The following is a 15,777-nucleotide window of genomic DNA, read 5'->3' on the forward strand; positions in this document are numbered from 1 at the left end:
CAGGGAGGTTGTGGCACACCTGGCCCTCCTTGCAGTGGTGCATGCCCGCCTCACACTCATTCACATCTGCCAGGGGAAGGTAAGAAAGACGCCCTGAGGCCCAAACTCGCCCCCTACAGGGAACTCCCACAGGCCAGGAACCCAGGAAGGCCAAGGCTGGCTGGGGGTGTGGGGGCAGAGAGGTGTCTGGCCTTACCCACGCATTTGGTTCCATCCTGGCTGGTGTGGTAGCCACGTCTGCAGAGCAGGGGGTTCCTCTGGCATGTGTAGGATCCCACCGTGTTAATGCAGCTGAAGCCAGGGCGGCATGGCTCAGACAGTGATGTACACTCGTTGATGTCTGCAGAGGTAGGTGTGGGTGACAGGGAGCCTGCACAGCCCCTCCCCAGCCCCAGCATCTGGGTCCAGGGCTACACTGGGAGGAGACCGGTCCTAGGCTCCAGATCAGCCCAGGTTAGGACTATGGGGTCAGATTGTTCCATAGCACAGAAGGCTCCAATTTTCAGAACCCACGCACCTGCCAGTTGCTTTCTAATGGAGCAGCTAAAGCCAGGGAGTGGGGGGAATCAAGACTGACTTCTAGGGTAACTGTGGCAAGTCATACCCACCTCTGGCCTCTCCACACCTGCCAGCTTGTCAAATTCACCCTCTATTGCTATTGCACACTGTACCCAGCCCACTGGCCTCCTTCTCGTCCCACCAGGCCTGGGCACAGCACCACGCAGGACCTTTGCACATTCTTTCTCCCCTCCTCTGGCACACACTGCCCCCTACTATTTTCATGGTTGGCTCCCTTATTTCCTCAGGCCCTGCCCCGATGTCACCTCCTCAGGGATGCCCTGCCTGACTATTGTATCCCTACTTGTTTTATTACTGAGAAAAGCACCCTTGAATAGCTGCCACTTGTATAAATGTGTTTGCTTATTTCATCTCTCCCCTCTAAGATGTCTTGTTCCACTCACACATCTAGCAGTGGTGAAGGAAATGTCAGAAAGTGAATCGCTGAAGAATGCTTTCAGTCGGGCAGACCCTGCCCCACCTTGCCCGGACCCTGGCTGGGTGTACCAGGGCAAACCACAGCAACCTTCTCATGTCCATAGCTTGTAGTGTCCTGAGGGGTTTCCCACGTCCTGTGACAATGTTGAGACACAGTTGTTAAGGCGGTGCCTCAGGAAGTGCTCCACATCCCAGACTGGCTAGCGGGATCCCTGAAGAGTCTAAAGGAAGCTTTCAGATAAAGTGTCCACTCTGTAAGATGGGGACACACATCCCACAACCTGTTGGGAGGGCATGTGACAGAGCTGTATTCTAACAGATCCATTTCTGTCTGCACCAGTGGCTGGCCCACACAGGGCCTGCCTCTCCACGCTCCCTAGGTGAGTGTGGCCTTGATGGTACTGGGCCTCTGGGATACAGGTGCTACGCCTCCAGGTCTCATGGTCAGCAGCCTTGGGTGGATGGAGCCTCCTGGCTGCAGACCACAGGCTCTTTGGAAGCCATGGAAGAGAGATGGGAAGAGCTGGAAGAGAGATGGGAAGAGAGAGTGAGACCTCCAGATCCACATGGGGACAACGAGGCCAGTATCTGTCAAACTGCAGGTCTCAACCCATGAGTACACATGCAATCGGCCTCCAGGTCCCATAGCTGTACCACATGCAGTAATGTTTTGTGAGGTTTGTGTTCCAGTTGTGTGCGTGTGTGTGTGTGTGTGTGCGTGCGTGCACCATGTCAAGATATAAAATATATCCTTCCTATTAACTGGGTTGAAAGAAACTGGGTTCACATTCATCCAGTCCAACCCCACAGATGGGTAAACTGAGGACAAGAGAAGTAACTCAGCCAAGGTTCAACAGCTCAGGAAAAGAGCTTCTGATCTGCAGGTGACACCTGGGGCTGGGCGAGAGTAAGAGCAGCAAGCCAGATCTCTGATCTCTAAACCCTCAGAATCTCTGGTCCACGGCCCTTTGGAAAGACACCCGGGACAGGGCACTCTCCACCCCACTCACCCACACAGTTGCCCTCGGGGTCCTGGAGAAAGCCCTCCATACAGCGCCGCGCCTGGCAGTAGAAGGAACCCTTGGTGTTCTGGCACGTGAAGCCCGCCTGGCAGCTGTGCGTGCCCAGCTCACACTCGTCCACATCTGGCACAGAGGCAGGGAGTCAGGGGCTGGCAGGCTGGTGGGCCCTTGCCCGCATATCCAGCCATGAACTTGATGGTTACTAAGGTATTCTGCATCATAGGAATCGGGCAGAGCACTGTCGTTGCCAGCCCACACCCAATAACAATGAAATAATGGCATCACCATATTTACTGAGCTCTTCCATGGTACCAGGCACTGTCCCCTGCACACAGATGTATTTATATACTTAAGGCTCACAACAACCCTAAAAAGTAGGGGCTATGGCAAGCCCCTTTTTACACAGGGGGAGCTGATGCACAGACATAGTTCCATAGCTAGGGGGTGCTGGTTGGGCCTGCACCCTTAACCACTGCCCCAAGTTTCCCTGGATAGGCAAAAATGGGGACCTGAGCCCATATCCCTAAGGGCAAGTGCCCAGGCTTCTCTGGAAGTGGTGTTGGCAGCAGCCAGGTTCATGGCTTCTGAGGGTGGAGCTGCCAGACCTGGATGGAGCTGCTGCCCCTACCTACTATGGCACTGAGCAGGTGAATAGGCCCCACCTCTACACAGTGCTCCTTGGCTTACCCAGCACTGGCCCTCCGCTTTCCCGCACTTCCTGCACAGCGGGCACTCAGGCCGCTCTTTACAGACCAGGAAAGAGGCAGAGCAGAAAGGTGACACAGAAGTAAAGGCAGGCTGAAACTCACTAGGCTTCACTGACAGCCAGACCAAGGCCCATGAGTCTGTATGTCTTCTGTCCACCCATCCCCTCTCTGGTTTCCAAAGCTTCCACCACTCCCACAGTAGCTCAGTCTCTGGGGGCCCTGTACTGGGTTCCAGGCAGCTGGACATGAACATGCACAGCCCTTCTGATTATCACCTGGTGCTTGAGAGGTAGCCTCTCCGCACTCCAAGGAGCCCAGCACCCTGTGCTGAGAGAGGGTCAGGGGATGCTGGGGCATGTTCAGGGAGGTGGCACCCCTCCCCAGGCGTCTGGCTTCTTCGAGAGGGGCTGGCCCTGGATTTGCGTCTGCCCTTGTGATTGGTCAGGTGTGTGCACTCAGATAGGCAAAGGGGGCTGGGCTCATTTCTCCTCCTAGCTCATCCAACCTCCAACTCGGAGATCAGCTTAGAGCCAGACAGGACTGTACTAATATTAATCCACCTCCCTGAGCTCACACCTAACCTTAGGGCTCCTTCTCATCATCCTCGGGGACTTGTAACAAACAAGCGTTTCAGGAGGTCTTCCCTCCCTGATGATGTTCTTCTGGACATTTTCAGTTAAAAACAAAATGCTTCATATCACATGTGAAACAGACTCTAAGCTCCTTTCCTAACAGGGTCTGCGGACCCTGTGCCCTCCTTCCAAGCTGTCGGCTTGCTTGCTCCAACCCTCAAAATTCTCTTTCTGTTCTTTGTGCCAAGATCTCTCTCCTCTCAAAAGACCTCACACTTGCTGTTCCCCTGCCTAGAACACCCTTCCCAGGAGCTTCTCATTATGTAGGTCTCCACTCCGACTTCACCTCCACAGGGGCCCCCTCTGAATCCCCACCTAATAGAGCACCCAGCCAAGACTGCTCTGCCATCTTCTTGTTTGCCTGTGTGGCCTCATGTCCCTCACTAGGAGATCAGGAACAAGGACACCATGCCTACCACATGTCCCTGCCACCCAGAACCCTATAGGCACAGGAAGAGGTTCAGTGAAACTTCTCCCTCTTTCTAGGAAGCTAGAATTTTCCAGTTAAAGGGATAGAAGTGACCCATGGAGCTCCACTCCAACATACAAATGGGAACTGAGGCATGGCGAGGGGATATGTGGCACCAGACACCAGCCACAGTAGCAAAGCCGGGAGCGCACCCCAGCCTAGCGCATCGGCCTCAGACACCCCCTCTACCTCAAACATCATCATTTGTGGTTCTTCCCAGAAGCATAAAACCTAAGTGCTGGGAGCACGTGACTCTGGGCAGGTCAGGGATGGGTCTGAAGGGGCGGGAGGGTGGAGACAGCAAGTCAGGTGACAGATCAGGGGTAAGGCCTGCAGACCTGTCCTCACCTGTACACTCGCCTTCCTCAAGAGTGTAGCCCGGCTGGCAGGTGAGAGCCTTGTAGCAGCGGAAGGAGCCTACTGTGTTCACGCAGTGCTCACCCCGGCTGCACGTGTGCAAGTCCGTCACACACTCGTTGATGTCTGCAGGGAGAGTGATGCCATCAGAGGCTGCATACAGGGTGCTTCCCAGGTGGTTGCTGAGCGCAGCCAGCACTGCCCTCAAGGTGCTCACTACCCAGAGTAGTACAGTGCTGACATCCACCTGTCTAGGCATCCATTCATTGGACAGAGATATACTGAGTACCTGCCATGTGCCAACAAGCACTGTTCTTGGCACCAGGGGTTCATTTCATGGTGAACAAGACAGACGAACAGGCCATCCTGGGGACACTCAAAAAGTGGAGGCCCAATGGCTGAGTAAGCAGACGTGTAATAGGAAGGGCAGTCAGGAGCACTGTGGGTGAAGGAGAGGAGGAGTGCTGAGGGCGGTGGGCACACACCACATCAAGTAGGAGGTCAGGGGAGGGTCCTCAAAGAAGAGGATATTAGAGTAAGCATTTGAAGAAGTGACAGAATGAGGCCGGCAAATATTCTAGGTAGAGAGGACAGCCAATGCCAGGGCCCTGAAGAGGCCTGCTAGGCAGGCCCAAGGGCCAGCCAGGAGGGGTGTCCTGCAGGGTAGAAAACAGTGTTAGGGAATGTGGAAGAGGGTAGGAGCTGGCTGGATGTGAATACTCCAAGGAAGAAAATGGAAGCTGTTAGATGCTGGACTGCCATCCATGGAGGCAAGGAAAAGCAGTCGGTTCTGAAAAATATAGTGAAGATGGGACCGACAGGATCCACCAGTACCTGAGATAAGGTGAGAGAAAAGAGGAGCCAAGAGGTCTTCAAAGCTTCCTGGTCAAGCAGGTGACAGGTGAGCACTAGCAGCTGGGACAGGGTGGCAGGAGAAGCAGGCTCACAGGGGAAGGTCGGGAGCCCTGTGGCCACAGTGAATTTGAGTCAAGAGGCAGCTGGAGACAAACCTCTGAGTTCACTGAAGGGGTCTACCTAAAGGTACTAATCTGAGAGCAGAAAGCTGCTGGGCTCATCTGGGGGGACAGGGCATAGAAGGAAGAGGCCAAGGACTGACTCCCAGATGAGCAGTGGGGAAGGGAGAGAGAAGCAGCAGCAACGAAGGCGAGGGTGAGGGACTATGGAGAGTTCTCAACTCTGGCATCACCGCAGATCTGGTGCGAGGACACACGGACACATGGCAGTGCCGGCCTGCAAGCTGTGCCTGGTGGGGGCAGTCACTCACTGTCATTCCTGGACACACATTCACTAGTGCCCGTTCTGTGATGCTAGGTCCAGGTGGTCAAGTGGGAGTGTCACCACAGCCCCTGCCTTCAAGGAACTGTCAGCTTGGCAGGGCAGACAGGAAAGGCAGGGCGGTGACTCAGGAGGAAAGCTGTCTCCAGACCCAGGACAGAGCACCATCTACTCGGGGCCAAACTGTAAGTCTCTGCTCAGGAGGAGCAACATCTGAGCCTAGTCCACAAGGATGATGGAACCAGGTGGAGAGGAGGGAGGCAGGGCTGTGGGCAAAGAGACTCTCCCAAACTCACAGGTGAAACAAATGGTTAAGGCCAGGCCAACCCTGGTTTGGATGGGGATGGGGTAGGAAAAGAGAGAGTTCTGGGTCAGTGGCTTCCAAGGAAGGCTTGGTTGGCAAAATAAGAACTTCTGATTTGCAGGCTGGATTAACAAAAGGAGACATATTCCCAGGACCCTAGAGACACCGGAGACCAGGAGCCAAGACGGGGGCCAAGATCCTGGGAGGAATCATGGTGTGAACAGCAGCAGACACCTCTGACTGAGGCTTGCCTGGCATCAGGCAGTGCACAGGAGCTGCCATTCTGCCAACACGTCTCCCAGAGGGGGTGTGGCTGGACCAAAGCCACACAACCTGCACGGGCAGCAGACAGCGGCAAGAACAGATCCCTGAGGGCCCAGCCCAGAACTGTGCCCTTTCTCCTGCTGTGGGCTAGGCCCCAGAGCTGGCGACTGCTCCCCTCCCATCTTCTCAAAGCCCAGCCCACCTTGGACACTTTTCCCAGGAGTCCAGACCGTTCTTAAAGGGCAAGGCACAAAAGGCAAACAGCAAGGCACAGGGGAGTGCTCACAGAGGTCATAAGTCCATTAGAGGGCCTCTGGACTTGGCACCACTCAACACTGTCCTACTTTACCTCTGGTGATGGAAAACTCACTACCTGAGCAGGCTGCCTCAGTATAACACATGTACTGAATCACAATAATGACATCAAACACTTGTAAATTCTATACATTTAATCTCCCAGTGACCCTTTGAGGTGGGTGCTATTCCTATCTCATTTCACAGGTGAGAAAACTGAGGCTCAGAGAGGTTAAATGACATGTCTAAGGTCTTATAACTAGAAAGTGGCAGAGCCAGGGTTTGAACCCAGGCAGTCTGGCTGCAGCAGACACCCTCTTCATCTGGGCACCAGTTTCCCATCTCCCAGCTTGGGCTAACAAACATGCCTGGAGCTAACAAGTGAACTGCAGAAGATACAAGTATACATTTGTGGATGAAGAATGATGGAAAGAATGATTGTAACAGATAAGATGAGCATGTGAGTGTATAAGGAGGACAAAGAAGAGACCCTGAGAAGTCTGTGCAGGATGAGTAAGGAGAGAAGAGATGAGTGAAAATGTGCACTCATAAACTTGATAAATGAAATGCACCTTTGCTCCTTTAATCCCAGAGCCTGCTTTCTGGCTGCCCAGGAACTCTTTAGCACATGGTCTCTTCTCCAATCCACTAGCAAGAGCTGTACCCCTCGCCATGGCAAGCAGGCAGGCATCCTGGGAGGGGTGCTGGCAGGCTTGGGACCCGCCTTCCCAGACACACACATACACACACATACACACACACACACACACACAGCCCAGACAGGAAGAAGTGCCCAACCGCTGGCAAGCACATGGAGGGCACATGTTGTGCCAATGGCTGGAGGCCAGGGCAAACATGTCTGCAGTGGCTGCACAGCCCAGCACCACGGCCTATCAGTCCAGCAGCAGAGGTGCGAGGGAACAGACATGTTCAGCCTGGACATGGTCCCAAAACACACAGAGGACGGACTGGGCTCTGGACATGTGCCCTGATCGCACCTGCACTGTTCCTACTACCACACCTTTGTGCAAGTTGTTGCTTCCACCGGCAAGTCCTAGCCATCCTTGGAGGCAGGTACAAACAGGATGGCCTCTCCCTTGGCCTGTCTCTTCCGGAGCACATCCCAGTCTGTCCAAGTCCCTGTGACTTCGGGTCTATGATGTTTCCTCCAGATATGGGTCAACATCAAGTCCACCCACCTTGCTGGCCACAGAGTACACTGGGAGCCCCAGTGCCCAGCTACACAGGCACCGCAAGGCAGGTAGGACAGGCTGTTACCAAGCACCATGCACAGACCAGGAACGGGGCACCAGCCCTGCCCAGTCCTCCATGCTCTGAGGTTAGAGGGAAGGAAACAGTCTCGGAGGAGAGCCCCATGGCTCATGGTAACACAGCAAATGAACACTAAGCTGGGGTGCAAAGCTGATCTTTCAGATTCAGCTTCATCCATTCACCTCTAGAGCAGAGTCTGGATACATCTACGGGCAATCTCAGCAGCTGCCATCACATGGTCACTATGCCCCGCCTCCGCTGCATCACACACACAGGTAACACACCTCTGAGGAGGATCGGGGCCCTCAGTGCCTTCTTTTTAGAGATGAACCGAGTGAGGCTTGGAAAATGGAAGTCATTTATCCAAGGCCAGAGGGATACTAGAGGGTCCTGCTTCACACCCAGGCCTCTGCCTCTAGGCCTCACACACTCTCCTGCTGCCCACAGGTCTGACCTCCTTGTTCCAGTGATCCAGCCAAGTCATATTAGAGTTTTCTGACTCTCAGGCAGGTCCTTAAGGAAAGCAGCCTACCGGGGGCGTCGGTGGAGAAACAGGACAGGACACCAGGACACACAGGACATGACATGGGGAGCCAGCTGTGCTGAGAGCTCAAGTGCAGAGGGCAGGCCCTGGAGCGTGTGATGGGCTTGGTGGCGCAGAGCGGCAGCAGGGGCTCTCGCTTACCCACGCACTTCCTGTGCACGTTGAGGATAAAGCCCTGAGCACAGAGCACTGTGTGGTTGACACAGTAGAAGGATCCCAGGGTGTTCACACAGAACTGTCGCCGGCTACAATCGTGAGCACCCAGCAGGCACTCGTCTCGGTCTAGTGACAGCCGCAGAAGGAAAAACAGAAGGGCCATTAGAGGGCATAGCCTGTCACAGAGCATCCAGTCACAGACAGGGAAACTGAGGCCTAGCGAGGGGCGGCACAGCTGGGGACCTCCCAGCCCATCAGTGGTACCTCTGGGCCAGTGGTCGGCAAACTCATTAGTCAACAGCCAAATATCAACAGTACAACGATTGAAATTTCTTTTGAGAGCCAAATTTTTTAAACTTAAACTATATAGGTAGGTACATTGCTATTAACTTAATTAGAGTACTCCTAAGGCTTAGGAAGAGCCACACTCAAGGGGCCAAAGAGCTGCATGTGGCTCGCGAGCCGCAGTTTGCCGACCACGGCTCTGGGCTTTGGGCCCAAGTCTGAGTTTGTACAGTCAAAGCTGGAATCCCAGTAAGGACAGGTGGCAAGATCAGGGTCAGAGAGGGTAAGCAGCCTGCCTGCAAACTGTCGAAGTGGGCAGATGCCGTTTGTCTGCCCCCACATCCTGGAGGTGCTCACCTCCACAGGCAGCCTGGGGGCCACACAAGCAGGGACTGCAAATTCAAGTGCTCGGAGGTCAGGCTGGCAACATAATAGGAGGAGGAGCCAGAGGAGGCTCTGCAGGCACTGCGGGGCCTGTGCTCTTTTCAGAGGGACCGAACTGTGGGCCCCTAGTAGGCAGTTTTTACAAAGTTTCAAGAGAAAACGGAAATCTGGACATTTTAAAAAATTCTTGAGGTTTTCATGGTTGGGAACTCGTTTGATTATTTTAAATAGGATAGAGCCCAGCAGGACTCCCCTGCTGGCTAAAGCTGCACCCTCAGAATGCCTGTCTGTAACCTCTGGCCTGGAACCCACAGCCTTTATTGCCAGAGACTGCAGAGAAGGGAGATCTGGAGAGACGCAGACACTGGCCTGCAGCCTGGCCAGACCCAAGGGAATCCCAGCCCAGGAGATACATCCTGGCTTCAAGACCCCAAGAGATGGGGAACAAAGCCCAGAGGGCACCTGAGATCTGACCCTATCACCTGAGATCAAGGCTTGCCAGTCATCACCATGCTGTGTGCCCTGGGCATGTCTCCTGTCCTCTCTGGGCACTGGATGGTTTTCATACACATCAGAAAACTGTCTAAGCCGAGGGCCTAAGATATGGGTTTCCACTTCTGGCAGGGATGTGGGCATTTTCCTGGACAGACTTAGTCCTGGTACCCCCGAAACCCACCAGGGACACCTTTCCTGAACTTGAACCTGAACTGAAGTGTATGTTAGACCATGTGCCTGTTCCATGTCTGTCCTGACTCCAGACATGAAGAGGTGCAGTCTTGAGGCCTCTCAGGTTGTTCCCAAGGCACCATTCACTGTGGAAACCACCCAGCAGGTGTTGGGCCCAATGCCCCATCTCACAGGAGGAGGGCCGGCTGACAGAGGCCCCACAGGGACAAGATCCAGACCAGCAGGGTCAAAGGCATGAAGAGACATGCTTTTGGAACCTCTTCAAACCCTTTGTTCATGGCAGAGGTAGCTAATTGTCACCAACATCCACTGTCCCCTCCTTGCTTTCAGTAACAGAACTGAGTACACGCCATCCATTTGGGACTCTTACTCCCTAGTCTTGCCCCCTATCAGAGACAAATGGGAGGAGTGAATACCACTTCCAGGTCCTGCCCTACAGTAATTGGATGTGCACTCCCTCTCTCCACCCATGGCTGGAACAGGGACAATGTGGTCAGAATAGACTTTGGTCATGCAGACAGGCAACCTTCAAAAATAGGGCAGTTGGAGTGTGGTCCAGGGACCTGGTGATAAATACAAATTCTCAGGCCCCACTCCAGACCTACTGGGTGAAGCTCTTGGGGATTCTACAGGACTCTCAGGATCCATCTGTCGCCAGGCTTCCAGCTGGCTCAAAGGTGAGAAGCACTGCTCTAGAGAGCAGCAGACATGACAAAAGAGGTGTGGGGTCCTGGCCAATCTGTGTGTCCACCCCAGACTGAGCGAACACCTGTGCATGACGACATGAGAGGAATCTCTGGGTAAGCTATTTGGGGCTCTTCATCAATGCAGCCAAACCTCACTAACCTTCCAAGTTTTAGATCCAGACCACCTCCCTCATTCTGTTTGTCCGATCTCCACCCTGGGGCCCTGACCACAGGAAACTCAGGTTGCATGGTACTCACCTTCACAGGACACACCATCCGCCATGATGGCATAGCCGGGAAAGCAGGAGCACATGGCTGTGTCTCCAATAATGCTGCACACCTGCTTGCAAGGCCCATTGTCTGAGAGGAAATGCACAGAAATCAGAGCAGGCTCATCACTTCTGACTCTAACCTACAGGAGTAGGGACTGGGCACCAAGGAGCCTCACTCCTGCCCCCTTTTCCAAGTTCACTGTTAAATTGGCTCATACCTCAGCTTGTGTCTGAGATAATGGACTAGATGTCCTGCCACCACCACCACCACTCAGACACCAAAGCTTCCCTCAAGAAACAGGGATGGGATTGAGGAGGAGATAAAAAGAGAATACAGAGCAGAGGCAGAGAGCAGGACCAAGAAAGAGAGGAGCAGAAAAAAGAGCTTTTACACATTATTATCTGCATAACAGTTCCACAAGCAAGAACGTATCCTCTCAATTTCACAGGAACTAAGACCAAAAAAGTAGCTAAATGGCTTGCTTGGGGTCACTTATAATCGCCCAGGCTGTCCTCTATTTCCATATCCTCTCTCACCCCGGCTGACCCTCCCCACAACTCTCACCTTCTCAACTACACTGAGTTCTGATAGGCAAGACCAACCAACCCCCCAAGCAGAAGCACCCCATCTAGCACATGGCCAGACCCACCCCCAGACACAATTTACCTTTGCAGGTGTTGGGTTGTGGCCGTGGTAGCAGGATGGTGTTGGGGGCCGCTTGGGAGGGTTCTGACCTCAGTGCAGACTCCTCTGCAGCCGCTGGCTGTGGGGAGCCATTGTCTGTCCCAGGCAGAGCAGATAGGAGGGAAGGTCTGTCTCACATCTTCAGCCCAGACACAGGCTCTAACAGGCCCCATGCCAGCACTTGACAGGAATTGCCTCATTTAAATCCTCCCCCACCCATTTCACAGGAGAGAAAATTGAGGCTCAGGGAGCAATTTACATTAGGTAGCAATCTCACTTTAGGTATGATATTTAGGACAGGGGAGGCAAGGAAGAAGAGGAGTGCATTTCTAGACTGACAAATCTATCCCTGGAAGCTGGCAGAGAGAAAGTCCTCCCAGACCGGGGTGGTGGCAACCTCCTGGGCTGCCTACTGGGGCTTAACCACCATGGGCCCCACAATGGGGACACAGATTAGGTTGATGGGAGTCTCTGTGGCTTGGGTCCTAGCTCTGCACCCGAATCCAGAGCAGGGCACTGGGGTGTACTCTGCAGACAGTTCTGGAGAGGAGCCTATCTGCCTGGCCTCACAAAGCCCACTGCCAGAGGCCCCCAGATCCTGCAGGTTCCAATATGTGGGGTGGTGGGAGAAGTACCCCGTAGTCCCCACTGCTGGAATGCCACAATGCCTGGCAAGACCAGCCCCGGCCCTGGCCCCGGACTATCCAGGTACTTACCTGGGCGGCAGGTACGGCCGTCATCCTGCAGTGAAAAGCCGGGAAAGCAGGCACAGTGGTAAGAGCCCACAGTGTTGATGCAGAGGTGCTGGCAAAGCTCCCCCGGGAGGAGCAGGCACTCATCCTGGTCATCACCGGGCAGGCTATTGGGCAGCTCAGTCTCCATGCCCAGTGACAGGGCCTCCTGGCTCCCCAACTGCACCTCTGAAACTGGGCAGGAGTCAGTGCTCATGATGGGAGCTGGGTTGGCCCCAGCAGGAGGCTGAGACTTCAGGCCCCCCGAAAATCAATGCAGGTCCTCATCAGGACTCTGCGTGCCCAGCTGAGGCAACGTGCATGGATGAAAGATGGGTGGATGGATGGATGAAGGATGGGTGGGTGGACAAACCTCAGCAATAAGAGTGAACCCATCAGAGCCAGGTCCACAAAAGCCCTCAGGAAGCTTTGGCTAAAGTGATAAATAGGATTCAGACCTCTGACCTCAGGGACATCAGGGAGGACAACAGCTAGCAACAGAAAGGGCCCCGAACCTGGATTCCATCAAATTAAGATCTGAACCATCACTCGGGCTTTCCCAGCTGTGTCACTTTGAATAGCAGTAGTTCTCTCCATGCCCTCCAGGCTGCGTTGGGGAGCCGGTGAGAGTGGGAGAGAAGGTTTCTAGGGCCGAGCTGCCTTAGAAAGCTCTTGATATACAGTCATGGAAAAGGGAGAGGCCAGAAACCCCTCCACGCTCCATGTCAGCCTGGGGCCCCAATTCTGTCTGCCAGCACCAGGCCACCAAGCCCCTCAAGGGAGCAACTGCATATGCTCACATCTGACAACCATGTCCCATATTGAAGGCATTTACATTAAGCTCCGGCCCAATCAGGCCAGGCCTGGCACCTACAGGCGGGTCGTGATGGCTGATGTTCCAGCCCTATGACCCTGTGCCCAGCTCTGCTGGGCAAACTGCTGGCCATGCTTCAGGGTTCGTGCTCAGCCTGCTTCCTCAGCACATTTCTCACAATAATCCCCCCTGCAGCGGTGATGCTGAAGCTTGGAGGTGCATATTGATTTCCACAAGGTCATCTGAGCAGGACTGGCCACCAGGTTGATCTGACCTGCCAGTTGTGTCCTCTGAGGCCCAGGTTACCCACCAGTTAGTCACTGAAGGAGAGAAACACGAACCTCTGGCTCTGGACCCTTCTTGGCCCCATGTCTACCCTCTGACCCCTGAAGCTGGACTTTCTCCCAAATTTTACCTTGAATCAGGCTTATGGTGCTACCCTGGCCTTCACACCCATGCTCACACAGCCCCTAGATCTAACCTCATCATGTGGCACTTCCTTGGACTGACCAGCCTTTGTGCCCATGCTGGCTGGTGAGGCTAGCCAGTCCTTTTGTCCTGTCAGCTTCCCCTGGCCTGGTCCACCCTCTATATGCTTGCCACTGCCCCGCCCTGCTAGGAGACCCAGGTTTCTGTTGGGCCCACCATCACATCCAGCAAACTTTGTACCCACAGGATACAAGGTCTTCTCCCAGGAACCCCTGACTTTGGACAGCAGGCATCTAATTCCCATGCCCAGATTTCCACTGTTTTGCATTATCAAGACAGAGTCCCAGGGACGACTGGGTCTGGTCAAATCCAGTATACCAGAGTCCAGGTCAAAAACAGGAGTCTACTGGTAGTCCCAACTATGCCAAGCACCCGATTTGCAGAAGGGCAAAGTGAGGCTTCCTCACCTGGACTATGAAAACATAGTGACAGTAACAGGGTAAGGAACCCAAGCCCTTGATGAGCATCCTGCCATCCCTCCCCACAGGGAGTGAGGTGGAGAGCAGAATCTGTGTCTGACAAAGTTTCCAAGAAGGTCCATGAGTTGCTGAGGAGAACAGTGGAGCTGGGATTCCAACCAGTCTGCTGGACTCCAAGGGCCACACGTTAACCTTGATGTTAGGACCACCTCTGGTATTTTCATTCCCAATCCTTGAAGTGCCCAGGACAGACCCACAGGTGCCCCAGATGGTCCACACAGCTGCAGAAAAGGCTGGAACCTTCTGGGCACTTGGTCCCTGGCTGGTCAAGGCAGAATGTATGAACATCTGCAGAAGTGGCCAGCCAGGGCTTTCATGGCACCAGCCCCAGGGCTGCAGGCCCAGCTCCACAAAGAACACCTGCTGACTCACTGGCACACCTTGATTGGGCTCCTGCTGTCCCAGAGGCACAAAGAAGGCTAATGGCCCTGAGTCCAGGAGATAGTCTTAGATAGGGTGACAGAGGCTGAACCTGGCAGCTGAAACAATGATCACAGCACATGGAGGGCACATGAGGGAGGAGACCCCAGGGACACTGAGGACTGGAGCTCTAAGACCTGAGCTCCTCCCTCAGGCAGGAGCAAACGTAGGCTCCAGGGCCCACACTGGTACCTAGAGCTCCCTCCTCCTCCCCCAACCTGCTCCCCCACCCTCCCCACACACACACTGGTCCCCCTATGGCTTCTGGGGACCAGTGCCAGGTAAGGATAGAGAGGGTAAGGGCACAAGTCTGATCAGCCCTCGGAGAACTCATGGTCTGGTGAAGGGGGAGCTGCCAAACAAACCCATCTTTCATTTAGTCATTTGCTAGTGACTCTTCTGGGACAAGCACAGGGCCAGGCACTGAGAATATAGACATAAAAGACAGTGCTAGCCTGAAGGGGCTGACCAGGCAGATGGGGCAACATTTATAAATGCATTCTCCATACCAATTATACCCTGGTCCCTGAGGACACAAGAATGGCATAGGTGAGAGGAATGGAGGATGGATGAACAAAGGTAAGTGATTGATGGATACGTGAAAGATTTGGAGGTGGTGAATACATGAGCAGATGGACGGACAGACAGACGAATAAGACGGATGGAAAGACCAATGGACAGACAGACGGATGGATGGATGGACAGACAGATGGGTAAGTGAACAGGTGGATAACTAAATGAATGTGTGAGCGCATGGGTAGACAAACAGGTAAGCAGATGGGTGGGGGAGATGAATGGATGGATGAGTGTATGTGGGAATGGATAGATGAGGGATGGTAGAGGAATGGTATAGTGGGTGGAGATATGGATGGTGAAATAGACCAGAGAATGGGTGGGAGATAGGTGAGATGATGGATAGATAAAAGCGTGGATGAGAGTGGAAGGTGATAGGTAGTAGGTAGTTGGTAGTTCAGTGGGTGAAGTGACTGGTACTTGGAAAACTGAATGAAATCACCATCTTGGAAATGACAGGCCTCAGTCCATTCTCAGCAGCCACTGAGGGGAACTATGTGGTGCAGAACTTGTGCCCCACACTACAATGGCCATGGACCCAGAGTCTCCATGGAAGGCCAGGGTCACCCAGCCCTGGATAGAAGCCCCAAAAGCTCTCTCCCCCTCACCCAACCATCCTATAGACCCTGGCTCAGGGTGAGGCAACACCCACCTCTCTGTGGTGCAGACTCAGGCTCCGGAGCCTGGCGGACCTCAGGCACGATAAGGGGGTCTTCACCCTCACAGCAGGAAAGCATGACGTGGTTGCAGGGGTAGCCCAGGTTGGGGTTGGACTCGCATGACTGGCCCTCAGCCCGCACACGGAGCCCCAGGCCACAGCAGTCACAGCATTGCTGGAGGGAGACATGCAGTTACTGCTACAGCCTGGCCCCCAGAGCCCACCTGCCTTCCCCTAGGTCTCTGAGCCCCTATGAGGCTCACTGAGAGCCCCCAGGAAGCATCCTGGGTCAGGTTCAGCA

The 15,777-nt window shown here is 54.2% G+C and overlaps 1 protein-coding gene across 2 annotated transcripts in view; it reads right to left on the reverse strand.

Annotated features, from left to right (window-relative positions):
* FBLN2 (fibulin 2) overlaps nucleotides 1–15,777 on the reverse strand; it is a 75,946-nt gene that overhangs the window by 12,142 nt on the left and 48,027 nt on the right. The window contains exons 4-12 of one of the 2 annotated variants that reach the window (XM_006766965.2): nucleotides 15,471–15,651; nucleotides 12,029–12,238; nucleotides 11,295–11,408; nucleotides 10,614–10,715; nucleotides 8,299–8,439; nucleotides 4,175–4,309; nucleotides 2,007–2,141; nucleotides 197–340; nucleotides 1–66 (exon numbers count right to left, since the gene is read on the reverse strand). The exon at nucleotides 1–66 is cut by the window's left edge and continues 66 nt beyond it. In XM_006766965.2, coding sequence (XP_006767028.1) covers nucleotides 1–66; nucleotides 197–340; nucleotides 2,007–2,141; nucleotides 4,175–4,309; nucleotides 8,299–8,439; nucleotides 10,614–10,715; nucleotides 11,295–11,408; nucleotides 12,029–12,238; nucleotides 15,471–15,651 — 1,228 coding nt within the window. The remainder of the gene's footprint in view (nucleotides 67–196; nucleotides 341–2,006; nucleotides 2,142–4,174; nucleotides 4,310–8,298; nucleotides 8,440–10,613; nucleotides 10,716–11,294; nucleotides 11,409–12,028; nucleotides 12,239–15,470; nucleotides 15,652–15,777) is intronic. The other variant, XM_006766966.2, reaches the window with a different exon arrangement.

The sequence above is a fragment of the Myotis davidii genome, unplaced genomic scaffold (assembly GCF_000327345.1).
Source record: "Myotis davidii unplaced genomic scaffold, ASM32734v1 scaffold282, whole genome shotgun sequence".
Classification (NCBI taxonomy): domain Eukaryota; kingdom Metazoa; phylum Chordata; class Mammalia; order Chiroptera; family Vespertilionidae; genus Myotis; species Myotis davidii.